The sequence below is a fragment of the Aspergillus clavatus genome, genomic scaffold (genome assembly GCF_000002715.2).
Source record: "Aspergillus clavatus NRRL 1 1099423829802 genomic scaffold, whole genome shotgun sequence".
In the NCBI taxonomy this organism is placed as follows: Eukaryota; Fungi; Ascomycota; class Eurotiomycetes; order Eurotiales; family Aspergillaceae; genus Aspergillus; species Aspergillus clavatus.
In genome coordinates this window covers 232281-260158 of record NW_001517097.1, presented here as the reverse complement: position 1 = coordinate 260158, position 27878 = coordinate 232281, and the positions used below count along the sequence as shown (strand labels likewise).

General features: G+C 50.3%; 9 protein-coding genes across 9 annotated transcripts, besides 11 other annotated features; 5 read left to right on the top strand and 4 right to left on the bottom strand.

Annotated features, from left to right (window-relative positions):
• Positions 1-101: 101 nt before the first annotated feature.
• Positions 102-2151, bottom strand: ACLA_034070 (proteasome regulatory particle lid subunit RPN3; the record flags this gene model as incomplete). Its single annotated transcript, XM_001270629.1, has 3 exons — positions 102-245; positions 325-1622; positions 1695-2151. 3 exons carry the CDS (start codon positions 2149-2151, stop codon positions 102-104), a joined length of 1899 nt encoding a protein of 632 aa, XP_001270630.1.
• Positions 2152-2923: 772 nt separating this feature from the next.
• On the top strand, positions 2924-3769 carry ACLA_034060 (uncharacterized protein; the record flags this gene model as incomplete). Its single annotated transcript, XM_001270628.1, has 3 exons — positions 2924-2988; positions 3052-3408; positions 3460-3769. 3 exons carry the CDS (start codon positions 2924-2926, stop codon positions 3767-3769), a joined length of 732 nt encoding a protein of 243 aa, XP_001270629.1.
• A 1346-nt stretch (positions 3770-5115) lies between these two features.
• ACLA_034050 (putative transcription initiation factor TFIID subunit 12) lies at positions 5116-7077 on the top strand (the record flags this gene model as incomplete). The annotated part of the gene is made up of 2 exons (XM_001270627.1): positions 5116-6753; positions 6823-7077. The coding sequence occupies 2 exons, from the start codon at positions 5116-5118 to the stop codon at positions 7075-7077; spliced, it is 1893 nt and encodes a 630-aa protein (XP_001270628.1).
• Positions 6168-6197: a microsatellite.
• Positions 7078-7387: 310 nt separating the features above from the next.
• Positions 7388-7411: a microsatellite.
• Positions 7412-8869: 1458 nt separating this feature from the next.
• ACLA_034040 (1-phosphatidylinositol-4-phosphate 5-kinase) lies at positions 8870-11634 on the bottom strand (the record flags this gene model as incomplete). The annotated part of the gene is made up of 3 exons (XM_001270626.1): positions 8870-9367; positions 9444-10404; positions 10478-11634. 3 exons carry the CDS (start codon positions 11632-11634, stop codon positions 8870-8872), a joined length of 2616 nt encoding a protein of 871 aa, XP_001270627.1.
• An 82-nt stretch (positions 11635-11716) lies between these two features.
• Positions 11717-11750: a microsatellite.
• A 402-nt stretch (positions 11751-12152) lies between these two features.
• Positions 12153-12179: a microsatellite.
• Positions 12180-12281: 102 nt separating this feature from the next.
• Positions 12282-12321: a microsatellite.
• Positions 12322-12556: 235 nt separating this feature from the next.
• Positions 12557-12596: a microsatellite.
• Positions 12597-12959: 363 nt separating this feature from the next.
• Positions 12960-12985: a microsatellite.
• Positions 12961-12985: a microsatellite.
• A 300-nt stretch (positions 12986-13285) lies between these two features.
• Positions 13286-13310: a microsatellite.
• A 1362-nt stretch (positions 13311-14672) lies between these two features.
• Positions 14673-16027, bottom strand: ACLA_034030 (histone H1/H5 family protein; the record flags this gene model as incomplete). The annotated part of the gene is made up of 7 exons (XM_001270625.1): positions 14673-14828; positions 14893-15096; positions 15160-15218; positions 15367-15497; positions 15652-15674; positions 15837-15862; positions 15958-16027. 7 exons carry the CDS (start codon positions 16025-16027, stop codon positions 14673-14675), a joined length of 669 nt encoding a protein of 222 aa, XP_001270626.1.
• Positions 15005-15035: a microsatellite.
• A 2123-nt stretch (positions 16028-18150) lies between the features above and the next one.
• On the bottom strand, positions 18151-19592 carry fen1 (multifunctional nuclease RAD27; the record flags this gene model as incomplete). Its single annotated transcript, XM_001270624.1, has 5 exons — positions 18151-18672; positions 18748-19309; positions 19364-19368; positions 19443-19517; positions 19551-19592. The coding sequence occupies 5 exons, from the start codon at positions 19590-19592 to the stop codon at positions 18151-18153; spliced, it is 1206 nt and encodes a 401-aa protein (XP_001270625.1).
• A 693-nt stretch (positions 19593-20285) lies between these two features.
• Positions 20286-22718, top strand: ACLA_034010 (Zn(II)2Cys6 transcription factor; the record flags this gene model as incomplete). The annotated part of the gene is made up of 4 exons (XM_001270623.1): positions 20286-20566; positions 20648-21500; positions 21554-21830; positions 21892-22718. The coding sequence occupies 4 exons, from the start codon at positions 20286-20288 to the stop codon at positions 22716-22718; spliced, it is 2238 nt and encodes a 745-aa protein (XP_001270624.1).
• Positions 22719-23730: 1012 nt separating this feature from the next.
• On the top strand, positions 23731-25248 carry ACLA_034000 (acyl-CoA dehydrogenase; the record flags this gene model as incomplete). Its single annotated transcript, XM_001270622.1, has 4 exons — positions 23731-23953; positions 24032-24947; positions 25027-25136; positions 25202-25248. 4 exons carry the CDS (start codon positions 23731-23733, stop codon positions 25246-25248), a joined length of 1296 nt encoding a protein of 431 aa, XP_001270623.1.
• An 875-nt stretch (positions 25249-26123) lies between these two features.
• Positions 26124-26157: a microsatellite.
• Positions 26158-26419: 262 nt separating this feature from the next.
• ACLA_033990 (putative ubiquitin conjugating enzyme (UbcD)) lies at positions 26420-27408 on the top strand (the record flags this gene model as incomplete). The annotated part of the gene is made up of 5 exons (XM_001270621.1): positions 26420-26463; positions 26655-26700; positions 26861-26890; positions 27033-27216; positions 27269-27408. The coding sequence occupies 5 exons, from the start codon at positions 26420-26422 to the stop codon at positions 27406-27408; spliced, it is 444 nt and encodes a 147-aa protein (XP_001270622.1).
• Between the last annotated feature and the right edge of the window lie 470 nt (positions 27409-27878).

Here is a 27878-nt window from a genome sequence, read left to right as displayed (position 1 = left end):
TAGCGAACCATGACGCAACAAAAGCTGCGAAGCCGATGTGTGCATTGTCCCGAAGGACCGGGCAAAGTCCAGTTGCCGCAGAATCAAAGTCTTCGGGTCAATTAGATAGCGTCGAAATCTCCACCTGCATCCTCATCATCCATGTCCCCTTCCTGGATCTCCTTGGCGAGTTCTCGTTCCCGTTCCCGGGCTTCCTGCGCGCTCTTGAGCTCCAGGCGATGTTGGTTCATAGGAAACCTCATAGCCTGAAGATAAGACAGAGAAGTATTAGCAAGAGAATCTGGAGCACAACTGGCAGGTGCTTGTAACACAGGAAACACCTACCTTGACACTTTCATCGTGGAGAGCCAAGCAAGCTTGAATGCGCTCGTGGAAGACCTCTCCAGGCTCACGAGTGGCATAGATATCCCCAACCTCCTTGCTCTTCATGTAACCATGCTCGTGATCCAGAGTAGCCTCAATCACACCGTCACGGATTGCCTTGGCCACAATGTACTCTGCGGACTCCTCGCTGTCCAGACCAAGCCGTAGGCAGATGTCCCGGAGAGAAATGCGAGAGTAGGAGAGAGACATCATGCGAATGCCGGTCTTGATGACGTTTTGTCTCAAGCGCAGGATCAAGGTGTAGGTTCCGTCCTTTCTGAACGTTGCACTGTGCGTATTTACAATGTTCAAGAAGCCATCCAGATCACCAACACTAACGGCCTGAACAAGTAAGAAGTATGGGTGCAAAGCGCGCTCAAGAGCAGGCTGACGGAAAATCGCACGGTCGGGGATATCACCCATCAGCAGCTCAACAACCACAAGCAGCTTGTGGGAAGCTTGATAGAAACCCCGGGCACTTTGACTCGACGGAGACTTGCGCGTGGCACCGATCAGGTGCCCATGAGCATCCGTATATTGCAGCTGAATTGCACGGATGCGCCCCAGATAGTATAGGTACCGAGCAATCTGGTTGTTCGATGCTGCGGATGGGAAGTTGTTGTGGGAGATGAGCAAGTCAGCCTGCGAGATGTGGGAGGTAGACAGGTAGTTTCGCAGCAACAAGGTCATCACTGTAGCCTGAGTGTCGACATCTTTTCGAAGGACTGCCGTTCTGAGCGCCGCGAGCAATGGCTGGCGGATAGACGTGACGGCTGCAGCGGGGGATGGAGGAAGGGGGGCGATCTGCTCGTAGAAGAGGGAGTAATAGAAGTACACGCGAGCAGCGAGAGAGTCAAGAGTACGACGGTTGAGAGTCCGCAGACGCTCGATCAAGGCAGTTGAGAACTTCGCACCCCTTTGGAAATCCTTCTTATCATAGAGATAGATCTGAACGAGGATAGACAAGTAGGTATCTATCTCGGGCAAAATCTCCTTGGGTGAAGGTTTGTTCTTCTCCGAGTCAACTTCCATCTTTGAACTAGCTACCGCTGTATCGAACGCGCCAGATTTATCGATGGCCTCGAGCAAGAACGAGGCGGTGGGGCTCGATGGCGGGTAGGTCTCAACGATGACTTCCGCCAGCACATCAGGGGTGATGTGCTTGCGCATTGAGGATATCGATCTCAACACACGCAGTGTAAATCTGGGGTCGAAGTGGGCGACGCCTCGTTCGAGAAGTGTAAAGTTGGCCTTGATATCTGTACATGTCGATAAATAGTGTGTCATTAGGCATGCATCCAGCAACAACAATAAGCTCGAAAGAGACGAACCTTGAACAGCCTTGACCTTGGGGTCAACCTCCGGTTCGGCCTCATTCTCGGCGCCCTCCATGGCAACATCACCCTGCTGATCCTGGCCCTTGTCTCCGGATAGCCTCGAACCCTTGGAGGGGGGCACTACAACAGTCATCTTCTCGTCACCTTTCCGATTCTTACTGGTGTTGGATGAGGATGTAGGCCCACCTGCCGTATCCTCTTCCATCTCAATGTCCTCAGAACCGTTCACGCCATTAGTATGCGGCTGGTCACGCTGTTCACCCATTCCGGAGTTGGATGCGTTGTTCGACGAAGCAGCTTTCGTAGCCTTGCTGGCGGCGGCGCGGGCTGGCGCGGCCTTGTCCTTGTTGGAGCTCGAGCTCTGCGAGCTGGAGCGCGCTTTGTCACCGTTAGTAGACGAAGAGGTATCTGACTTGCTATTGGATCGCAAAGAACGTCTCTCGGTCGGCATTTTTCCTCAGCGTGAAGCTCGGCTGGGCAAGAAGCAACCGCAGTACCGGAGAACAGAGGAAGGGGGATTAGAAGCCCAATGAACGTCCTCGGACACGAACAACGGGTATAAACAAACGACCGATGAGAAAGGAGACGAGCTCGGGAAAGCAGGAGAAGAAAGAAATGATGGGATACGGTGTTTTGGGGAGGTGGGAAAGATGGTTGATGAGGTGGTGATGTGATGTCAAGGTTGACTTTGGGGATGGACAACGAGAGAACCAGCACAAGGCTTAGTCAGTTGAAGGGTAGCTTACTGGGAGCGGGCGGCAGCTGATGTGACGACGGAGCTGGGTCAGCTGCAGAAGAATCCTCGCCTCACTATTGACAACGAGTCGCAGAATTGAAGAGAAGTATAAAGAAAGAGACGGAAATACAGGGGGAAACAAATTATAGCTTGAACACGAGGAGTCGTAACTCAAGTGGCTTGTGTTTTGAGAGACAGAGAGAGCTGTCGTCTGTTATTTTTCGATCTTCGGCCACAAGAGCGCGAGCGTTGCCACCTCAAGCCCCGTTGGCCTGAGGCAGCCAGCAGCTTCGCGGCCAGCTTCGTTTCTTGGCGGTCGGAGTTGGTTGTCTCGCTGATAACACGACCCAGCACCACCGCCATTGGGTGTTTACATGGTTGCCCGGCTCCCAAGCGCTACCTATTTTGACATACACAGTACTTATTTTGAGCCTTGCTGCTTTTTCCTTCATTTCTGAACATAAATTTATATACGCTAGCAGCAACAATGTCGTTGCTTGAAAACCATCTAGAGCAGATCCAGCTCTCCTCCAATGCGATCGCAGAATTACCGTGAGTGCGCAATGTCTCTGGTTTTGCTCTGAAGATAGGATGTTGATCGACGTCCGTTGGCAGTTTCCCTCAGCCTCGAATCTTCACCAATGCCCTCCTAGGTCCTCATGATATTACAGCTCTGATCCGTGATACTGAAGCTCATGAGCGAGCGCTGTTTCAGACCGATCCGTCGGCTACGTCCCAGCGACGGGCAACAAGGCGGGGGACAATGTTCCAACCTGACGCAGAGGGAGAGTCGATGGCCAGTCGGATCTATGCGGCACGGAACAATCGAAATCAGTCAGCAGTCGCCAGAGTCTTAGGGTCTGACATGATGGAAGAGATCAAACGCTCTGCGGGGACCTCTAGCAGAGGAACGCGCGTTGAAGTCAACATCGATGTGTTACTGCGGGGTGCGGAGATACTCTGCAATGTTTAGTAAGTGGTCACTCCCCATTTATTGTTCCGTTTGTGCTGATTTCTTTGAAGTCCTGTTGCTGGTGCGCTAGAAAAGATCGCGAGCCTACGCTACCGTCACGAAATAATCAGCGACTCAGTTGCCAAATTGGAGAACCGTGTAGCAAGGAACACTACAGAATTGGAGCAGATGAGCCACTCATATGGGGATGACTATGATGACTATGACAACACACCAGCCTCCCAAGCGGATGGCGGTGGTGTCACTGATGCTGACATTGAGAGGGAGATGGAGGAGATCAGAGAACTTGAAAGAAGGAAACGGGCTCTAGAAGCCCGTGTCAGCGGTATGGAAAGAGATCTGGGTGGCTTGATGGGTTGAGCTCCGAGGCCTGCCTTACTTGTTTGCCCCATCGACCGCACCATAAAACGCTCTAGGCTCTTCAAAAAGGCTCTAGAGGCTGTCGCTCATCATACGGGATTGAGTTGCATCTGTTGGACTTGCTCCTGTGTCTGAGAGGTAGTGCAGACCCGCGTTTCAGTAACCGGTACCCACTCACTTGGACTGAACTTAAGAAAGCGCTTTTCTAAGTTTAGCACTGGAGTTCTTGATTCTTGACTGATCAAGAATCAACCTACACGCTGAGCTTGGAACTGTAGCATGGATTTGGGTGAAACCGCCACTTGCCATGCATTGGCTATCCCCAACAAACGCCACAAAGCTTTTTGGGCTCAAGCTCACTAAAGGGGACATACGGCTGCTGGAAAACTCCACAAACACAAGTGTTTTCTCTTTGCGTCGCCTTACATAGCAGGTTTCGGGCCAATGTGCCATCTGATCCGTGGCTTCGAATAAACGACCTAAGAAGAGAGGGATAGGTTTGTGGCCTAGCTCGCACCTTCAGCCCATTAGTCTTAAACGAGGCAGTTTTCTTCTGGCGCTGAGATTGCACTTCGCCTCTGAGAGTGCCATGAGACATAGTCCGCAGAGCTTCTATGTCTTTACACCTTGCATCCGGAAACTTTCTGCTTTGCAGATGTCTAGCAAAGAAGACATTTAGCTTGGGGAACGGTTTGCACTACAAGCATTAAAAAAATGAATTTGTTATATCCGTTGGGTTCCTTAGATTGAGACTCAGTCCTCTGTAGAAGACCACGCTCAATTAGTGCTTCAGATGATAGACACATGTTGAGACAGTCAATGAGAATAGATCTCAACATTTCCAGAACAATCAATCTCATCAATAGAGACCATGATGAGCCTGTAATAAAACAATACAAGCAACACCAGCGAGGACCACAAGGGCATTGTCAGTTAAATAAGGCATCAATGCCAAGCCTGAGGCTTGCAACTCTGCCCTTCCGCTTCCTCTCCGCCATCACGTCCCCCAGAACGACCATCAGCCGGCTTCACTGATCGGAGACCACCATATCTCGAGGGTTTGCACAGGAAGATCGCGTTTTCCGTCACATCTCCACTCCTTCGCTACGGTTGGCATCTCTTCCTTTCGGTTCTCGAGCATACTGCACGCCTATCTCCGCGAGTAAGACGCGGACCAAATCTAATACATCATTTTATCCTCTTTTTATCAGCCTCCACAAATCATCCTCGATTCCGCCTATTCTTGCTGCTTCGAACATCCCCTTTGCCTATAAAATTCCTATTGATTTCAGTCCCTTGTTCCTCTCTTTTGTCCTGCCCAGGAAGATCCCTAGCTATTGACCAGTATGGACGGCTCTCAGGCCCCGGCGAATCAGCCGATAGCTACTCCTCAACAGCATTCGAACCTCATCCGGACGGACCAGGTCCAGAAATTACCGCATCTCAATGAACAGCAGAAGGCTCAGCACACCCAGCTGGTGCGCAACTTCTGGGAGATCCTCAACAGCCGCGAGCCACAGAGTGCGGAGTACCAGAACGCCCACATGAGACTCACGCAGCTCTCTCAGAATCTGATGAAAGGCATGCGTTTGTTCCAACATAATCGCCAGCAGGCGCTGCAGCAACACCAACAGGCCCAAGCGGCTGCTGCGGCTGCTCAGGGACAACCTGTACAACGCACGCAGTCCGCCAACCCACAGTCTTTCAATCAGCTCCTCCCGCAGATCCAACAGAAAGTGAACGGTCTACAATTCTTCCTCCCTCCCAATATCAGCAAAGAGCAGATACAAACATGGCTTCCCGAGGCAAGGCTGCGATACGGGATCGCGCTTCAGAAGCAGGAGATTGGGCGGGTGCGCATCTCAGAGATGCGCGGGCAGTTTGCTCAGCGGCAGGCTGCAGGAAACTTGAGTGAGGAAGAGGTGCAGGATTTCAAAAACCGGCAGCTAGCGGCGGAGAAGCTCTTTCGGGAGGGTAGCGAATTCTTGAACAAATTTAAAGAGCAACAGGAAACGTTCAAAGCGCAGCAGAATCAACAGCTCAATAGAGCTGGCCTACAGAGCGCCGGGCAGGCACAAACTCATCCGCCTCAAGGGACCGCTGAGCAGACTCCCGCTGTTACTGCGGCTGCGACCCCAACTGCTGCTACGCCCGCCCCCACCATTAGTGACAAGCGCCCAGTGAATGTCCCTGGGCAGATGCACCCAGGACAAGCACCCACTCCAGCACCACATACCATCAACTCTGCAGTAAATGCGGCGCGCAACCAGGTCGGTCAGGCAGCCATGTCTCCAACACCTCAACCAGGCCAAGCACCCACTGTACAAACTGGAGGCACTGCGCCTGCCCCTTCTGCCGTGCCTCCCCAGCAACCACTGCAGCTACAGCAACAGCAACAACCACCACAACCACCACCACCACCACCGCCGCAACAGCCGCAACCTCTTTCGCAGCAGGGTGCCTCAGGCGCACAAGTCACATTTAGCCAAGCACCCAACCCTGACGGTTCCACGCCCACCCCCACTGCTCCACAACCTGTCAATATCCAAGGTCCCCCGCGTCCTTTGTCCCATCAAGCTGCTATGGCCCAAGCTGCCCAGAATTACACCAACAACACCGCCAATAATAATCTGGGTCAGCCGAATGTGTCACAGGCTGCTGCCAATCCCCATGCGCACCCTCAAGGATACATCCCTAACCGAGGGGCTGAGAACTCAGCGCGGAACATCAACATGGCGATTCCAAAGAACCTCAACGTTCCGCCCCCTGAGCCGATCAGCATGGCGCCAGCGCGACCAACTCTATCAGGAGGCCCTAGCCATGGCGCGATGGGTATGATGGGTCAGCCGGCGATCCAGAAACATCCAGGCTACGTCCTTGAAGGCGAGGGTCAGCGGGTTCTGAGCAAGAAGATGCTGGATATTCTGGTCCGCCAGGTCACCGGAGGAGGAGAGGGCGAGGGGCTCACACCGGATGCTGAAGAGGTAATACGCCTTTTTTCGGCGTCTTCCACTCCAGAAGGATTTCACACGGAGTGCTAACCTACCATATAGTTCATCCTGCAAATGGCCGACGACTTCGTCGATGACGTGATCACCGCTGCATGCCGTCTTGCCAAACTGCGCCCGTCCTCCACGCTTGAGATCCGCGACATCCAGCTCGTCCTGGAGAGGAACTACAACATGCGCATCTCCGGCTTTTCCACCGATGACCTCCGCACCGTCAAGAAGCCCCAACCCACCCAAGGCTGGACCCAGAAGATGTCCGCCGTCCAGGCCGCCAAGGTCACGCAAGGAAAGGCCGAGTGATCCCATCATCACTATCCTTCCCCCTTCTTCTTTCAACTTCCTTTCCACCCCATGCATCAATTACACTATGGACCCTGTTTACATAGAGATATGCTTTTTCTTTTTCTTCTTTTTTTTTTAAAACTCAGAACGCCTCACCCTCACACACCATCTCACATTACTGCGCACTTTTTGACTCGGCGTCAATCGGTTGGGAAACAGGCGGGACCGGAGGAAACCGTCCTCTTTACGAATGGACGGAAATTTTTTTTTTTTAATCGTATTTGTCTTGCTGCGCGGGAAATATCAGATTTGCTCAATTGGAGTTCTATTTTTTTTTTTTTTTCTTTTTTTTCCGCCTTCGTTTCTTCTCTCTTTCCGTTTATCGTTTCGTTTTTCTTTTGCATCTATCCCGGCGTCGTTTGATTTGAGGATCTGTCTTAGGCTGTTTATTCGTTCCCTTCTTTTTGCCATGATTACTTACTTCCCTTCTCGAGATGTACCATTAGGCCAGGGATGGGTAGAAAAATCCGATTCTGCTTGTGATATCTGACTTCACTTCAGACTTCTTCTAGTGGGATCAAGACTGGTACCTAGCTAGACCTTTGCACTTTCCTGACATGGTCTGTATTCTTCCAAGGAAGGTGCAGTGGTGATAGGCTATATATCTCAAAGACGAAAGACCGATCAACGCTGTATGTACTAATCTCGAAGTAGAAGGCACAGCTGGAACTGGATCCACGTCAAGAATACACTCGAGAATCATGCGGAATGGAACACAGGATCAGAATGAGATGTAGGTATCGATTGATGTTCTACTTGGCTGCAATGTAAAAGAGCTCTTCTATCGGTCTTTTGCTAGGAGCCAAAAGTCACAAAACAAGAAACATACTGGAAATGAAGTTGCGATGCGCTCAAAACTGGCTTTCTCACACAAAGGTAAAACAGGCTTCTCCCAGCCATGAGTTCAACAGTAGGCGATCGATGTCAATCGAGTAGCACCAGAAAAAAAAAAAGGGATACAGATAAGGAAAATAGGAGGTACGGCTCGTACCAAGGAGTGTCTAGAACAATGGGTAGAGTGTTATGGGGCCAGCATTGGGCGTATTTAGTTCCAACAAAAGGAGATAAAAAGAAACAGTGGTAACAAGAAAAAGATATACGAAGTAATTGGTACAGGGGAATGGAAAAGAAACAAAACAAGAGGAGTAGAAGAATGGAAACTTGGAAGGGACTGCAAAGATCGTAGTCAGTCCCTTGCAATAGAACACAACTAGTTGAAAGTCGATATCAACCAGACGGAACTAAAAGAAAACAAAAATGATGGTCAAAAGGAAAGGTACACAAAAAGGAAAGGGCGAGATGATAGTCTCTCAAATGATGGTCCACATGATCAGAAATTGCATGTCATGCTGAGGATAAGGGGATATGGAAAGGCGTATCTCGTCTATGAGACACTTGTTGGCCCAAGGTATGGTGTGATCCAAGATAAAAAGAGAGCGGGGGATGGCATCAAAGTCCCAAAGAGTCAAATGGGCGTAAAAAGCCCAGGTGCAGCAAGGAAAATCACGTCAATCATGGTAACATGGGCACTATCACGGGACCGGTCTTCCTAGGAGAAGAACCCAATGATGGCGGGAGAAGATGCGTGGCTCGAACATGCAAATGGAAACGATCTATGGCGCCGAAGAAACAGAGCGTCATCGACTGCGAATGGGGATATCATGAGATAATCGACCGGAAAACAGCACGCCAAAAAAAAGAGAGCAATAAAGAACAGATAATGTCGAGGTTCGCATAGTTGCAATGGCGGTTATCGAGCTGCTGACAGAGGTGAGAGGCCATTCTGGCCGTGGTGAGACACACCTTTCCCTTTTGCGTCATTTGGCAAAGGAGGTAGGTCCTTTTCTGTTGAAGGGGGTCCTTGTCGACTGTTGTGACTCACTCCACCAACACTGCTGCCCTCGCCGGCTTCATCCACGATCGGCAACGTCGACGTCGGACCAGGTCCATTGACGTCCACGGGATCCCAGACGGTCGATAATGTCCGAGGATGTGTAACAGAGACGTCCTTTGAGGCCTCCTTCTCCGCCGCCTGCATCGTACGTTCCACGGAGGCCGATCGTTCAGCAGAGACCTTGCCCTGCGATCGAGCCTCCTGATGTCGCGCAGCCTCCTCTTTGGACATAGTGATGCCCTTGATGAATTTGACGAATCGATCACCATAGCCCTCAGGTGGAATCGGTGAGATGTGATTTCGGTCATGCGAGAGACCTTTGAAGAAGTTTTCTAACTTCTTCACAGTTCCGTACTGTCCCAATGTTAGCCATGGCTCCAAGATTCAAAGAACATAAAGGGCAAAAAGTGCCGTTGCAAGATTCACTTACATGAGTCAAGCAGTCAATAATCCCAAGGTAGTAAATTTCGTCGCCAGGATGACCATTCTCATGAGTGGCCCGGAACCCGCCGTCATCGGCATAGAAGATGTGATACTTTCGTTCATCGAGAATCTCCTCGGGCATCTTTGCGGCAGCTTTATCGAGAGGCACTGGACGTTCCCGCTTGATGAGCATCCGCAGCTCACGGGCCTTGCGCTCGTTTTCCAGCTTGGACGGAGTGCGCATCAGCATATTCGGGCTCGCCTCTTCCTCCCGATCGCCCCCTGGTTGGAAGACTTGCAAGGTCTTGTCGCGAAGCTTCTCCTCGTTACCTCTGCCAAGGTCGTGGATACCGACCAGAAGAGAGTAATCCATGATCTTGAGCTTTTTCAGTAACTCCACATCCCGTTCGAGCTGCTTGATGAAAAAATCCCGTTTCGTCGGCCCACACTCGAGGTGACGACCCCGCCGGAGCCAGTTTAGATCCTTCAGCGTAGCTCGCGGGTTCCGTTCGAGGTCATCCTCCCTCAGATCCCGACCGATTGTTGACCCCTTCAGGTCGAAGGTCTGGTGGATATCACGGTGGGGCGGGAACAGATTGTTCATGACAACGAAGTGGATCTTGCGACCATATGCCATCTTGACGCGATGGAGACCGTAAAATTGCGAAATCAATGTGTTCGGGTTTTGTTCCACGTGCTTGTAGTACTCGGGGAGGATCTTTCGGAGCAGTTTGTGTTCGGAATGATGGATGGTTTTGATGATGTATTTGTAGTCCCGGGAGAAATAGAAAAAACTTCCACTCTTTCCGGGGGAGCCCAGCTCCGAGAGGATGTACTTGCTGGTCAGGGACATGAGATAGTCGGCGGGATCCAGACGGAACTTGGCTCGCAAGTGCCGGAACACCCAGGGCGCATAATCCTTGAATTTGAAGTCGTACTTGGCGGAAGGTGTTAACTCGTTGCCCGTACTGTTCGCAATCGACGAGTCAGTATCGAACAAAAGGGCATTATGGGGGATGGGACAGGGGCTGTGGACTGTACATATCAAAAGAGAATTTATGCTTGGCGACAAAATCCGCCGGCGTCAATTCTCGGTCCATCTTCGCGTTGATCCTGGAGACGGTGAAGCGGATTCCCGTCAACATATTGTATGCTGTCACCCAGTTGACATGGTTCTGATCGACTTTAGTCCCAACGATAACGCGATCGTCGTCGTCGTCGTCACGGCGTTTCTTCCGCGAAGCTCTCCGATGCTTGATCGCCTCCGCCCAACGCGCTGCATCGTCGTCCGGATTCGCCTCATCAGGGAACGAATCTGAGCGGTTGGTTTTTGTGGCTCGCCGTACCAAGCTGAGAGACGCCCGGCGGGTCGCCCCCGTTGTGGGAGATAAACGACCACTACTGTAGGCGATGTCGTCGGTGTGATCGCGGCTATTGCGACGGCTGCTTGTCGCTTTCGGGACTTGCAATGTGTGTCGATGGCGCAGACCTGACGCTGCTGGGTCTTGTGATTGGATACTGTCGCCGGCGGATGGTAGAGGGGGGGAAGAGTAACGGTAAGTGGTAGTCGTCTGTGACGCTGATAACCGATCGGGCTCAAAAGAAGGACGGTCGGTGTCTTCAGAATGCGAAATCGGCGAAACGTTTCCGTTGGTCAGAGCCGTCGAGTTCGAAGAGGCCAGCTCATCGACGGACGGTTGAGAATGATCTCCGTTGATCAAGGCCCTCCCATTGACTTGACGCGGGCTCGGTGACCTACCATTCAGCTGGTGACTGCTAGAGATCGACGGTGTCGCTGAGCCAACGCCAGCGCTGGCTCCCACATCGAAAGACTTGCGAGCGATATCTTTCTCCAACGTCATTGAAACTCGTCCTGTTTCCCTTGGGTCTCGCAGTGAACCGTTTCCTATTGAATGCATACTGCCATCTTTCGAAAGCGGAGGGTCTCGCGTGTAGGAGCTGGCACTTGATCGGGGGCCGTTGTTCAGAGAGTAGGCACTGCCATTCTTCAGGTCCGGAAGATACTGGCGATCATTCGAGTGAGAATCGATCTGGTTCGTGTCACCATTGGGCCAGTTGGTCCACAGAAATGTATTTCCCACGGAACCCTTATCGCGCGGTTTCCCTCGCGGTGAATCAAACGGACGAGGATGTGTGGCCGTAGCAGTAGCTGCCCCGTCATTGGCGAAGGAGGGCATGGTGCGCTTTGCCCGTTGTATTTGACTCCCAGGGGGGGGGGGGGGAGAGGCCGGAGAGGGAGAGTCCAGGGGTGGGAGAGAGAGAGAGGGGGGGGGAGAGAGGGAGGGGGATAGAGAAAAAGGCAAGAGGGGATCGGGGAATGTGACGTGAGGCCTGCGTGGGCCAATAAAGCTGATCGAGGGACGCTTGTCGGAGCCTTCCCAAGGATAAAAGTAGATCGACCTGGTTCCTTAATAATCGACAGTCGGAACCAATTGATGAAGGATAGGGGAGCGACAAAGGCGGAGAGTCAGGTGGAAAAGCGAGCCGATCAGTTGGTATCGGGGAGTGAAACGCATGTAATTTATTAGGATTAATTGTTTTCTTTCGTTTCGCAAAAAGGAGGAGGATTTTGCGAGTCGAACTGGAGCGGCCAGCCAGGCAGGGGCGTGGCAGAAAGTTCAGCGACCGATCAGCATGTTCAGGACGGAAATGAGGGAGGTTCAAACGACGCGAGACGACGTGGTCGGAAGCAGGCAGAGAAAGAGGGGGAGAGAGAGAGAGATCAATTCAATCGATCGGGAAGAGAGAAGGGAAGGGACTTTGATTAGGAGATTGATGAGATTGATTTGATTTGGGGGGGGTGGGGAGAGGGGGAAGTAGGTGGGAGAAAGAGAGACAGATAGAGAGAGGAAGAGAAAGAGAGAATGGAAGGACGATGATTATTATTATGAACCGGTTTGGATAGAAGAAGTGAAGGAAGAAGACGGCGTCTTTTGATGCGAAATGAACAGGGCCCGGTTGTGCAGCTGTATAATTAGGTAATCCGTCACCCTCCCAGTCAGCGAGGTTAATGCATGCTTTGGGTCTGTATATATTATGGTGGTTGTCTTGTTGATCTCTTAAGATATTATTCTGAAAAAAGAGGAGTGAAGTGTTGGATATGATTGTTATTATTATTATTATGATAATTATTATTATTGCTAGAGAGTGTGTGAGAAGGAGGAGTAAAGGACAAAAAACAAAAAAAAAAAACATAGAGGGTGCATCCAGTCAGTCCACACACCTCAGTCTCCAGGAGTATTTACTTTCTCCTAGGTTACTTTACTTCCAGGTATCTAGTCAGGGACAGGGACAGGTACGGGAGACTGGGGATTGTTCTTTTCTTAGACAACTCTAGGTTCCTAACTACCTAACTAACTACGGGATGTACATGACTTCGGACTGAGTTTCTAACTACCTATATAACTTTGGAGGTAAAGGGTAATGGTATACTCTAAAGGTATCCATTCCATATAGATAGCCATTGTTGGTTTCTCTCTGGTTGTTCATTTCATTTCATCGCAAAAAAAAAAAAAAAAAAAAAAAAAAGGGTTGGCTCAATGGAGTCAAAAAGATACACGGATCCAGTCACAGGTCCACTGTTCAGCTCGATGGCAACTTTGAAATTTAAATAATTGATCCTCCACAACTCCTCTATCTATCTGTCTATCCAACTGCTCTATGCATTGGGTGACAAATGACACACGGGTGGGATGCCCCAGTCTTTAAGGTATACCTGCCTATAAGACAGTAACAACTTACAAAGCATCCTGCAACCTAGCAATAGCAATTAAAACAGAATGTTACCAAAGTATTCTTCTGTTATAATCAAATGGGTCTTTCTCCTGACTCTCTTTCTCCCTCTCTCTCTCTCCTTTTTTTACTACTATTATCTAAAGATTAGCATACAAACAAGAGTATTGTCGAATGTTGATGCCTAGTCGAAACCACTGTGAACACCCTCCCCCATACCAAGTGTATCTGCATCGAACTATCGTTCATTTGTCTCACATGATTCGAATTTAGTTAAATGAGCTTCTATCCTACAACCCATCACTTCATAAGTAATTGATGTCTTAAGGACCATACCTTATGAGATACAACAATGCTGGTTCCCCATGTCAGCCACGAGCCACTCTCGATATCTTTCAAACCAGGCGCAAATGTAGGTACCCAAGCAGCCACAACACATGACACCTGTAGTCTAGGTATAACATCAACAATGAAGGAGAAGTCAATGATGAGATGAAATACCATATCCCATAGTCCATAGTCCATATTCTATCATCACTGCAGCTCCCACTGCACCTATAGATACTAGTCCAGTGCAAACCCCCAGGGCCTGTCCAGAGATAAGAGTCCGCAGTACGGATAGTCGGATATTCCGTAGATAAATGCAAATTAAAGGTCCGGATGCCGGATATTTCACCCTAATTCTACTGTAATTTGGTAGTGCCCGAAACCCGAATAGTTCTTTCTGGAGCTTGGTGAACTCACACGGTCCAAGATCGAGTCAATTACCAACAACCCAAATCATTATTATGATTACTCTACCTTTCCTGACATCCTATGAAGACTAGAGGTCTACGACCTATCTGCTCAAGGCTCATCGTCTGACCATGTGCCTAATCGGTTGTCTGTGCATCAACGCAATTCTCTTGGCCTGATCGGGGAAGGAAACTCACGAGTCACATGACTTGAAGATCACGCACCACCTCCGTCAGGTACCTAGGTAGTACATAGTACATACTACTCCGTAGATAGCTATACCGTAGTTTCTCAGCTCGACGAAATACGTCCTAAACACTTTACAACCAACCAGATTCAGAAATCATGGAGATAACATTTTCATTCCACAACATGTCCTCGAATGAGTGCTCCAAACACAGCAAGCAGATAAGACAGTTCCCCGTTGTAAAAATTCCACCACTGGACGCCAACCCTACCAACATTCCGAGAAAACAGCACAGCAAGAGAAGAAAAGAACTCGACAGGATATCCCAGGAAAGAGCCACGGCATCGGCCCGTAAAGACAGGAGGCGGCGGGGACAAAGCAAATTACAACAGAAGCGAAGATATGAAAAATGAAAAATAAAAAAAAAAACACGATACAAACCCAAGAGATATCACTCAAAACACACGTCACAGACGAGGAATCAAAAGGAGACGAACAAAGGAAAAGGGAGGAAAGAAAAATCGCTCAGAACAATCTCAACATGACGTTCATGTCTGGCTTCTACTCGGCCTTCTCAGCCTTCTCGGCCTTCTTGGCTGCTGTCGCCTTTGTCGCCCGCTTCTTGGTGGCCTTCTCAGCAGGCTTAGCTGTCGTCTTGGTCACTCGGCCCGACTTGGTCGTGGAGATGACCTTGGGTTGGTCGACAACGGCGGGGGCCTGGTCCCATATTAGCAAACAGAGGAATGGAGAGCTAGGGGAGGAGGTCACGGTCATCACATACGGCAGTAGAGGCCTTGCGAGGCTTGGCAGTGTTGGCCTTGGGTTTGCCAGGAGCCTTCTTCGTAGTGGCGGCGGCCTTCTTGGTGGTAGCTTTAGCCGCAGGCTTCTCAGCCTTCTCGGCCTTCTCGGTCTTCTCGGTCTTCTTAGCAGCAGCGGCCTTCTTAGGAGCGGCAGCAGCCTTGGTGGTAGAAGCAGTAGTAGCCTTCTGGAACGGATGTCAGAAATGTCCCTGTGCTAAACAATAGTAAATAAATTCTAGAAAACGCACCTTAGCAGCAGGTTTGGCAGCAGGTTCCTTCTTGGCAAGCTTCACGGGACCGGAAGTACCTAAGGGTCAAGACGCGTCAGTGAACTAAGGCCTGAGACAGCAGTACGCGCAGATGAGACACATGAAGGGCCGCGAGGAAAGAAGACAATGATCGGGAAGATCACATCGGAAAGGAATAAAAGCAATGCGCGGGTGGCGGCGACTTACCCTTGGGCTGAGTGAACTCTCCCTTCTCAACACCGGCCTTGATGGCCTTGTTGAACTGGCTGTCAAAAGCAGCCTGGGTGACAACGGCAATTTTGTTGTTGGCCAGGACATATTTCTTGATCGACTGGCGACTGTCAAGCAATAAAAATCATGCGTTAGTTTTGGGGGCCGCGTCATGGAAAGTAAGTCAAGGCAGACAGGCGATGGAAGAAGGGGGGGGGGGGTCGGCCACGTCGCGTGGGACGATGAACCTGTGCAGAGGAAAACAAAGCAAAAACCACGTACCTGCTGCCATTACGCTCTTTCAGCTACAGAAAGAGATGTCAGCGACCGACTTAAGATGAAACAGAAAGTGATCCGACGGGTCGTTGAGGAACCATCGAGCACCGTGCAGACGTGTCACGGTCGGGGGAAGTTCCCACCCGGCACCCTCATCAGAGGGCGGCTTAGAAAGAGCGTGATCTACTCACATTCAGGATAGCATCCTTGATCATATCTATATTTTCGGAATCAGCAGACGTTCGCGATTAAAATAATACTAAAATCACACAGGCGCGAAGCCGTGGTGAAGAAAGATCAGTGGGAACATACCACGATAGGAAGCGTGGCCAGAGGCAGTCTTCTTGGTCGCGCCAGCGGTGGAAGCTTTCTTGGGAGGCATGATGAGAGACGAAGGAAGGGGAGTTGGTTGAAGAGAAGCTATATATATATAAATCAAGAGATGGAGAAAAAGATTATCAGATCCAGAAGCCTCGAATTTGCTGATGGATGGAGTGGTTGAATCGAAGAAGAGAAAAAGCAGTCGACAACGGAAGGGGTGGAAAGCCGCGGGGCATGGGCGATTTATAGGGCAGCCGGCGTTGACACAGGATCACTCACTCGTAAAAGCAGAAAGCGGCACAACACGTCAAATCTCTCCCTCCTTTTTTCTCTGCTATCGCTCAATCGGATCTGAATTTTTTGGCGTTTCTTTTTTTGTGTGTGTAATTTTGGGTTATTGATTATTCTTTCTATCGGGAAATGATATAGTATCTCTGGGTTTGATAAGTGCTGCGAGACGATCAGGTCTTCGTATCTTGTAGGTCCATCATGGGCGAGTGCTGCTGTTCTCACGCGATTGATTTCATCGAGTCTGCTGTTTAACCCAACTTTTGATCTTGTGCTGTCGCCATACGCGTAGTCGGTTCGTTGAATTGAGTTGGATCGCTCTTTTGCCTGTCTATCATGTTCATATCGGCTATCAGAGATGTGTTGTCTATCTATGCGCGTCGTTTCAATCCAAGTTGGTCAACCGACTGATGGGTTTGTCTCGCTTGCGTCCCAACTCTCTCCATTGTCGCGTTGTTTTTGTGTGGCTTTTCCAAAAAGGCGCCTCTCCATTGCCATGATCCTGGATCGTCTCTTTGGTGAATCGCTTGCTCCTTGGCTTGCCAGTATATTGTTGGAACTATATTTCAGATTGTCTTCTTTCAGAACAAAAAATATCAACGGTTGACGTGGTCTACGTTTGGTTGGAAATCACCACCCGGTGGTGGACTAATCCTGATGCAATGGAGTGACACTTGACACCCACTGCAGTTCAATCAAGCTCATTCACTCCTCACATCTTGCACCGGAGCTATGGATCAGACTAGATGCTGAGAATCTGAAGTCAATGGGTCTGTCCCTTGCATAGTTGCAGTCTCTCTGTTGGTACTTGGTTAATCTTCTTGATTGGAGCGTTTTATGAAGCTTTTTCCTCGTGCTCTATGCTTGGATCACGAGGATCAGTCCATCCATGACGACAATACATTGGCCTTCGATAAGTATATAATTCTAAAAGACATCAACCCCTGGCTACTCGAGCACTGGTATTAAGAGAATACTCGGTTCATGTTTCTAGGACAGATCAGAAATTGAGTGATGGCCGAGCTAGCAAGAAGACGCTCCTGTCGTCCCTATGTCAACTATGGAGTATATCAAGCTTGTTGCTATCGCGCACTAGCTTCAGGGCAATATGCTATGATGAGTGATGACTACAGTAGCTAGCGAGTATTCAATTCAGGGAAATACTGTCATAGCCCTTGCGCTGGTCAAGCGTATCCTGGGTTGTGGCAGTAGAGATATATATTCCGAGCAGTTGAGATCACCACCACTATACTCCGTACCAGGCACCAAAGCCCTCTGAACAGATGATCACATCACAATCATATGTCTCTTTCGATTTACTCTGATTATCCGATTGCTAGAAGCTGGACGAAGAACACCGAAAAACATAGCAATCCTCTATTCCTTCTATCTAAGTGTCTGACGATGGGAGACTTGAGGGACCCTAATACATGATGTATGCACCTAACAAAGTCCGTCCGAGATTGACCACTAGGATTAACTCCAGGTCGAATTAGCAGGTAATATATTCATTCGAGGGAGGCACATCAATAATCTAAGCAAGCACTCTTTGCTCTGCACTAACGCTGCTCAGATGTATCATCCTTCACGCTCGTCCATATTGAGCAACCCCGCACATACAATCCGCGAGTGTGCTTCGACAACACCGTATACCTCAACACAACCTCCGCGCGCTCACACAACAACGATACATATGTTCTTTTCCGAGTGTCAAGATATTTTGCCCAACAATACACAACCTAAGGCGAATTGTTACATGTCATGATACAACGCCATGCCCAAAGCAGAAAACGCCGGGAAAATCACAACCCGCAATACAAACGACGCAATGCCTGCACAGCCTCTGATCCCATGCATTTTTCACCAAAAACAGCTGCCGCCCAATGAAACGTGCACCTATGCTGCACCGCGAGGCTTTGCCTTGGCCTCCTTCTTCGCCTTAGCCTCTTCCTTCTTGCGCTTCTTTTGCTCCTGCAGCTTCTCATCATGTTTGCGCTTGAGACTTGCCTTCTCTGCATCTGTTTTGGCAACTGGTTTGAAGAACCCTTCCAGCCGTGATTGTTGAGCTGTCTTTAGGTTCTTTTGTAGCCGAGCTGCTCCGTTGCGCACTCGGTCCTCATTGAAACCCTTGTCTTTGACTAGAAAGTCCACCAGAGCTTCAATATCGGGAGCCTCCCACTTGAAGTCACATTCGGGGTGATCGGCTGCCCTCACATCCGGATGATGGAACAATTCTCTTGCATCCTGGTAGGGCCAGTCTTCCGGAATCACGTACTTCTTCTTAGGGTCGCTCTCAATGGCCTCAACGACCTTTTCTAGGCTTCCATGCTCCCGAATTAGTTTCAAGGCGGTGTTTGGCCCGACCTTGGGAATTGGCTCCAAATAATCACACCCAAGAAGAATGCACATATCGATGAACTGAAATCACAAGGATTAGCATGGAAGCAGGGGTTGTACTGGGATGACATTTCGAACGATTGGATATTGTCATACCTGAGAGCGATCCATGTCAAGTCCCTCGAGCACACGATTCAGATGGATTTCCTGAATGGGCTCTTTTCTCTGTTCACTGAATGTAAGATGTCTGAGAAGGATCGGCGCCTCGAAACACAGGGTATCCATGTCCTCAGAGGCAGCAGCGTAAACCTTTCCTGCTCGCGCCAGCACTGCACATTGTGCCTCTGCTTCTGTCGGGGCATCGATGTACGGGACTCCCATCAACTTCAAAAGCTTTTTGCATTCCGCATTGTGCTCTCTTGTGACCCGTACTGTGCGGCGCGAGAACTTCTCGATCTCTTCCGCGGTACCTGTCTCCTTGGCCTCCTCGTGGGCCTCAGTGGCCTCGGCTTTCCGGGCAGTACGCTTCGCCAACTCGCCGGACTTGAGTTTGGGCGGAGCTCCATCGAAGACGTAGAGAGGTTTGATTCCGTTGTCGACCATGCGCAGGGTACGGTAGAACATGCCCATCAGATGCGACGTTGTCTCGCCGCTCTCGCTCATGAGCTGTTGGCCTTCGGAACGGACGGCGATGAGGAAGCTGTAAATGCTCATAGACCTGTCAGGGGTCAGTCAGTATACGCCAGAGTATTTCCACGAAGGTTCAACGCACGCATCCTATTTCACAAATCAATCATGTTAGTGATCCCGCAGCTTGCCAGCAGGCGCAGATGAGGATGAGGATGACGTACTATGGCGACCTTGCGGCCAAAATGATTCTTGATATCCCCTGACTTGACCGCATCCGGTGCATTCTCCTGGATCACCTGAAATAAGTCTGATATCTCCCGTCAGCATACTCTGGCTTCGAGCAATTCGGCGATCACCCGTGATCGGGACATGACGACAGAGTGCACTTCACATACGTTTAATACCCATTGTGAAAGGGCTAGATAATTACTGGCCTGATTCAAAGCAGTGAACCGATAGACCATTCGCTTCAGGAAGATTTTTGTTGCTGTTCAGGTGCAGTCAGAGAAATGTTCCAGTTGAAGCTCAAGGTCGCTAGCTCAACTCGCGATCCGACGCGCCGCGGAACGTTTGAGCGCGCCATACATCATTTGCACCATATTGGGCTTAGTGGCTGCGAGCTAAATTTACCACGTGATATGGCCAGCTTAAGGCTCTAAGGCTCCAAGGCTCTAACTATCTATCAGCCCCGCTAAAAGTTTAGCCTCAGGCCTTTAAGGCGGCGAGGCCCCCACGGCCCAGATTTGGGTCTCCGCGTGCGGGAATGGGAAAAGGAGTCACTAGCGGAGTAGGCGTTGCGATTCGTTGACGGCAGTTGTTGGTGTCTCCGTTGTCGGTCAGATAGATAACTCAAGTGACTGAGAAGGCCCCTAGGCAAGTAGACTAGGCATAGTTACTGGCCCCCAAGCTTGATTAATCAGTTTCCCCCTCAGGCTTCTTCTTCTAGTTCTACTAATGCCGGACCCCTCTTCCAACGGGCGATATCCGCTGTGGGTAAAAGACATAAAACAACGGTGTACTTCCTATGCTCTGTGCCCAACGATGAGTCTCTCTTCGTTACAATAATGAAAAGGAGCCGCATTCAGTTTGAAGCCAATGGCCAGACGTCGCCAGCCTCTCCCCAGGGCGCATACCCGCATACCGCTCCCGATGAAGACCTGAGACAGCAACAAAATTCGAAACACATTCCGAAGATATCGCGGCGGATTCGTGCCTGTACGAACTGCAAAAACCACAAAGTACGCTGTGATAAGGAGGGGGAGACGCCGTGTCAAAGATGTCGTCGCATGGGCTTGGACTGCGTTGTCAATAAGAGTCTCCAGACCTTGTTGGACGATGAAACAGAGTAGGAGTGGCCCATCCACAAGTTTATGCTCCGATATCGACGAACTGAGACGGGGCTGACTTTTGCTGGTGTTCATCGCAGATGGAAGACGGCGATTGAGCTTGCCATGACGGAGCTGCTCCGTAAGGCTCAATTACCGGACCTGTCATACTACCATGCCATCAACAAATCATTAACGGAGACACCGTCGAAAAGAAGAGATCGTAAAGGGTCGACGGCGTCGACGGACGATACTGGCAATGCGACGGCCCACGACCGACGACCAGGTTCGACAAGCTCCAACGTGGACTCTGTCTCGGCGGGGCCGAACTCGTCGTCAAACTATACCTTTCAACAACAACATGCGCAATACTCGTTGGACCGAGAAGAAAACGGGACATCTTCCTTGATTACAGCGCCGATGGGGAGCCTGTATGAAGTGACTCGGCTGAGCGATATCCCTCCAAGTTCCCCGAGTCGTCAGCATGCTCCCGACCGGGCACTCATTACCGATTTCATATCACGAGGAGTAGTAGAGCTTCGAGAAGCGGAAGAGTTGTTTCACCATTTTGATCAGGTGCTTAGTCGCTATCTGTGGGATGGCATTACGCTGGTGCACAAGGACCTCACATCTGTGCGGAATTCGTCCTCGATGCTTTCCGCGGCCATTCTTGCTGTGTCGGCGCTCCATCTGCCTAACAAAGAAAAGACGTTTGATATCTCCTATATGGAATTTGCGAAACTTGCTTCGGAATCGATGCTTGATAGGCATCATACCCTGGATGATTTGCGCGCACTATGCATCGGGGCATTCTGGCTTGCAGACGTTAGCTGGAAGCTTTCAGGGTATGCAGTCCGCATTGCGACTGAGAGAAATCTCCATCAATGCTATCGCAAGGCCATGCAAGGATCCCCAGAGCATACAGAACAAGTCAGGCTATGGTATCTTCTCTACGTATGTCTTCACCACTCCATGCCCTTGTGCAGTGATGACCTAACGCTTGCTAGACCTTGGAGCACCATTTCTCCATTGCGTACGGAAGACCACCCATCATTCACGAAGACCCGAGTATCACGAATCATAATACGTTCACGCTATCGCCGACCGTGCAGCAGTCCGATCTGCGCTTGCACAGCCAAGTCGACCTCTTTATCATCCTCACTCGGATCTATCACGCTTTTGGTCCCGACGTTGATCTGGAGGTTCCGGAGAGTGAGTTTTCGACGATCAACAAGTTTGACTCTGACCTTGGTGAATGGCGGTCTGCATGGCTGCCCCGTTTAGGTAAGTGGTATATTCTGTGCATCCCAGTCTTCCAGGACACTAAGGCGACGATCAACAACAGCCGGTAGTCGATATGTTGGCACATACCCTTACAAAGCTGTCTATCTGCATTATCACTTTTCCCGCTTGCAACTGAATTCCGTCGCTCTGCGGACCTATCACTCCTCGAATTCGTCGCGACCAATGTCTATCGAACGCAAGAAACATGCCAATCTGGCCATCGAATCTGCCGTCGAAACGCTTCTGGTGGTCCTTGATGAACCTGATATACAACGAGCTTTGATTGGCGTTCCTCTCTATCTTCACAGCATGATCACCTTTGCCGCTGTCTTTCTTCTCAAAATCGCAGCAAAGTGCTGCTCTGGCACTATACCCTGCGCACAGGGCCAGCAGAACTCCATTGCCGCCGCAGGACTGTCAATCGATGCGCCCTATGTGCGTGCCTTGGTTGGTAGGATTATCGAGCTGATGGTGACATGCAGCAAGCGCGCGAGTGAGCGCCACCTTACGCACCATATCGCGCGTGGCTTGCGTAAAATGCTTACAGGGCTCGAGGAATGGGAGAAAAGGAACTCAGGAAGCCAGCAGTCCCTTGCGCAACACTCTTACGAGGCGGCCGCCTCAATGTTCAAACCCATAATCATCCCTGGAGCACAACCCCTGGGTGAGCGAGATACTCTATTGAACCATCCGCCGCCCTTGCCTGGGATGGCTCCAATATCGGCCGAACGAAGCAATGGATACGAAGCTACCGCCCTGCATGGGAAAGCAAAGCTGGGTCTGTCTGAAGGGTCTCTCGATCCCATGATGGCGGATCTCTGGGGTTTCGACGAGGAGTATTTTCCTACGGGAGTCTTCGACTTTTTACAGTCGCAGATGCCTGCCTGATTTAGACTATGATACCCATATGTGCAGGAATCTTACGTTCCTAACTGCGCTGAGCGTGCAAGTTCCCCATCATGAGCGAGTCGGCAGGTTTCGTCCTTTTTTTTTTTTGAAACCTCTTTTTTTCCTGAAGCTCACTGATGTCAACTTCGACTGGAGTTCGGAGATATGGTCCAACACAGCCGTTGTTTGATCTCCATGGCCTGATTTGCCCTGTATTTCGAAACTACAGATAAGCTTCTAATTGCCCATTCCTGTCCTGATGGACATGATCTAGACGCAACCCATCGACGCATGCCATTTCCCAGGACTTCTCATACTTATACTCGACTAGTCACGGGAACAACAACTTCTTTTTTACATGGCCAGCATTGCAGTCTTCAAGAGAGCTGGACGATAAACTGCATGGCATAGACTAGTTGTACGCAGCGCTCGGACTGGTTCTAGAGATAGTGAATAGCGAATATACACATGCAGATACCCTGAAACTATGCTACATGCCATATCATCAAATAATATCTATCCGCATCTCTGAAGCTGTCTTCATTGATCGATCGCCATAAATAGAGATACATCAGCTCTGCAATGATAGGACAGGGATACATACCGACAGACGGAATTGATCCCGAGGCTTGTCCAGCAGCAGTTCGGAAGACCGAGAAACACCGAGTCGTCGGCCATGGAGCATGGGATACATATATATATCTATATCGGTAGTTAGCTACACACCTGAGAAGGTCAAGATTCTTTTACTCTTTTTCAATCATCCTCTTTCTATTATTGCTTCGCACGGAGTATACATCCCGATCCGTTGCCGAGGTCGTTTTATCCGGACAATCGGCCTCCCCGCAATCTGAGTGACATAACGTTCATTCCATCAGTGGCGCATTGCTTCTCAAATTGTGCAGCATTGAGACGAGAAAGATTTAGCGGCAATCGCCTGATACTGTCGCATTGAATTGTCCGCGCGACCTGTCTCATCTTCTCCTACGCCGGCTGTACTCTCAAAAACACCATGAACCGCTCACTCTTCCGCGCAGCTTCGCGCCATGTTCAGTCGGCCCATCGCCTCTACAAGGCACCCACAGTTTCACGTAGCACTTCGGTCAGGACGTATGCGACAACATTCAACTGGGAGGATCCCTTAGCAGCGTCAGAGCTGTATACAGAGGAGGAGTTGGCGATCCAGGACACAGCCCGACAGTATTGTCAAGAGCGATTGCTGCCCCGGGTGCTCGGTATGCTATTTCTAGAAAAAGCTGGATATTGTTAGAGCTATTCAGGATTAGACCGCTGACTCCACATGGCCTCGATAGACGCCTACAGAAATGAAAACTACGACCGCAAAATTCTGGAGGAAATGGGTGAGCTCGGCCTCCTTGGCGCGAACATTGAAGGATACGGCTGTGCTGGCGCGAGCACGGTCGCCTCCGGCTTGATCACAAAGGAAGTCGAACGGGTGGACTCCGGGTACCGGTCCGGCATGTCTGTGCAGAGCTCGCTGGCGATGACGGGTATCTACGAGTTCGGCACGCAGGAGCAGAAGGACCGATTCCTGCCGCAGCTGGCCACGGGCAAACTGGCGGGCTGCTTTGGCCTCACGGAGCCCAACCACGGCTCGGATCCCGGGTCGATGGAGACCGTTGCGCGCGAGCACCCGACCAAGAAGGGCTACTACCTGCTGTCCGGCTCGAAGACCTGGATCACCAACTCCCCCATCTCGGACATCATGCTGGTCTGGGCCAAGCTGGAGAGCACCGGCAAGATCAAGGGCTTCATCGTCGAGCGCAGCCGGTGCCCGCCCGGCACGCTGCAGACCCCCGCGATCAAGAACAAGACTGCGCTACGCGCCTCGATCACGGGTATGATCCAGATGGACGACTGCCCCGTGCCGGCGGAGAACATGCTTCCGGAGGTGGAGGGCCTCAAGGGTCCCTTCACCTGCCTGAACAGCGCCCGCCTGGGCATTGCGTTTGGCGCAATGGGCGCTCTGGAGGACTGTCTCGACCGCGCTCGCACCTATGCGCTGGAGAGAAAGCAGTTCAAGGGCAACCCGCTCGCGAAGTACCAGCTGATCCAGAAAAAACTGGCGGATGCGGCCACGGATGCTGCCTATGGAACTCTGGCTGCTACCCAGGTGGCTAGGCTCAAGGATGCGGGCAAGAGTACGCCTGAGATGATCTCTATGATCAAGAGACAGAACTGTGATCGTGCTCTGGCGAATGCGCGAGTGTATGTTACCCCTTGCAAAGCTTTCTGATGGTTCCACCGCTACAGGGGTATACTAATCTTATGGCTTCTTCCTGAACAGGCTCCAGGAAGTCTTCGGTGGGAATGCCACCAGCGACGAATACCACATCGGCCGACATGTCGCCAATCTCTTTGTGGTGCAGACCTACGAAGGACAGAGCGATATCCACGGTGAGTAACCCGCGCCGTTCATCCTGGGTTGGGCCATAAAGCTGATGCAGGTTTTCTTGTTTTAGCATTGATCCTGGGACGGGCCATTACAGGCGTTCAGGCGTTTGTCTAAGACATATCATATCGACATGGCATTCCTTTCCCGCGGGGTCCTTGGTTGATGATCTGTAGGTAGGAACTAGAAATCTTGACCATTGGAACCACTGTATATAACCGCGTTGCAGCATGACGATTGATGATAGCGCCACCTTCAATATGAGGGGGTTGATAAGTAGTCTGAGAGAGTACTATATTACAAATGTGTACAATGGATCTCTAGTCTAGAAGAGATATGTTGAGTTTATTGCTCCTTACCAGTTGCCACTCACTGTTCTAAGTACAAAAAGCTTATGAAGGCTTACTGTGGTCATGATTTGTAAAAAGTATGTAATCTCAATACGCCGCTGTAAAGAAATAAGCAAAGAATAAGAAAAAGAAAAAATAACAAGGCTGAAAAAAGGGAGTAAGGTACCTATCTGTAATGGCGTTTCCGATCAACCAGTCGGACTGTCGGAGGGGTAGGTAGATTGGACCCAAAATGAACCTGGAAAGTGGCGATGCATTGCCCGTTTCATGACAACAGAGATCCAATGTCCTTGCAGGTTATTGTAATGGAGATTCACTGCAATGGGTGTACTAGAGAAGAGGGAAATCATGACTGCCTAGAATGTAGGGCCTATTTGATATACAGTGAACTCTCGTATCTAAAGTAGTAAGGTATCTATCAGTATTCAGTAATATACAAGGTATGTGAGAAGGTAAAGTACATAGATGACGCAGTGTGGCTGGAGCAGCCACGTATTGAAATGAATCTGGTAAGAGGTGTAATACCGTCGTCACGTACTGTCCCGTCCTGTACGAAACCAGGTCGGGACATTCGCCTTCTCTCCCACTCTCTGCTTTTCTCTCTTTTCTCTCTTTTTCAGCCCAATTTCCCATCTCTCCCCCTCCTCTTCCTCTCTTCTTCTTCTTCTTCCTCTTCCCTTTTTCGCCCTCTCTGTTTCCGACGTAATCAAATTCCATCTTTTCCTGGTGAGTTCATCCATCAATATTTCCCCCCCGAGACCCCATCCTCCTTTTCTACTTCTTCTCTTTATATATCTTGTTGTCTCCATTCCTCAAAACCGTTACTGATCTTCAAAATCTGTGTGCGCAGAACTCCCGCTCGGAATTCGATACCTCTCTCACTGAGTGACTGATCTCCATCGACACTCTTTTTTTCCCACATCACACTTACCGTCGACATGGCTCTCAAGAGAATTAACAAGGAACTCACTGACCTCGGCCGGTAAGACCTGCATCTTTCTATCTCTCCTCATCGCTCTTCGTCTCTCTGCCTCTGGTTGCGTTGCTGTTTCGGTGTCTTGCCAACCCCCACCACTGCGGGGTGGCTCGGTCGCTCTCAGGGCGCTTCCCTTTTCCATCCTCCAAACGCCATGTCTTTCTCTCATGGCGTTGGTATTGACTGTGTGTTTATAGTGACCCGCCCTCGTCCTGCTCTGCCGGCCCTACTGGAGATGACCTGGTACGATATCCTATCCCCAATTGCTCGTGTTTTCCGTCTTTGCGATGTGTTTGCCGATCGCGGCGGGGCAATCTCGAAGAGTCAACATTGCCATCTACAACCAACTTGATCAACAACTCGTTTTGAAATCCCGTTACTGACATGGGTTTCTCTTGGATAGTTTCACTGGCAAGCGACAATCATGGGTCCTGTGAGTTACACTTCTCCCCCGGTCATAACCCGGTTGTTAGTTGCGGTCGCATTTGAGTTCTTGCCACTTTTGAGTCAGAAGAAGTGGAATGACTTCGAATGAACCGCTTGACTGTTGACCTGGCTAACATCGTCCTTGACAGAGTGACTCGCCATACTCGGGAGGCGTCTTCTTCCTGACCATTCACTTTCCTACCGACTATCCCTTCAAGCCACCAAAGGTCAACTTCACCACTCGCATCTACCACCCCAACATCAACTCGAATGGCAGTATCTGTCTGGACATCTTGAGGGACCAGTGGAGCCCTGCTCTCACAATCTCCAAAGGTTTGTCTCCACGGGATTTATTTACTGACGATTACCGCTAACTTTCTCCCAGTGCTGCTGTCGATCTGCTCGATGCTCACAGACCCCAACCCGGACGACCCGTTGGTGCCTGAGATCGCCCACGTCTATAAGACCGACCGCCCCCGGTACGAAGCGACGGCCCGCGAATGGACACGCAAATACGCTATTTGATTTCCCACAGTTGACTTTTGCACGGCCACCTTGGGTCTGCCCAACTCCTTCTGCGTCTTCTTTCGCTCCGTTAGATCAGATCCGAAGCCTGGCGTACCGTGATCGTAGATCCTTTCCTTGCTTTCCAGTGTGAACAATTCGCGTCTTTTCGAATTCGTGTTCCTTTTCTTCGCTTTTTCTTGACGGCGGGAAATGTCATATCCAACGATCATTATGACCAAATTCTCTTGATGCATTCATGGCAGTTTTTCTATCTTGACTAGATGGAGTCAGACAATCCATTTGATGAACATAAAAACCTTGAAAAGGCTGACGTTCTTGTTTCTCTTTCTACTTCTTTTTTTTTTCTTTCTTTTTGGGAGGGGGGAGGGAGGAGAGGAGAGGAGCCTCGGAGGATGTTGCTCGTATGGTTGGGAAAGGCGTGGAGGCAAGGATCGAGGAGAGTGGAAAGAGGAGGGCGACTCTCGGGG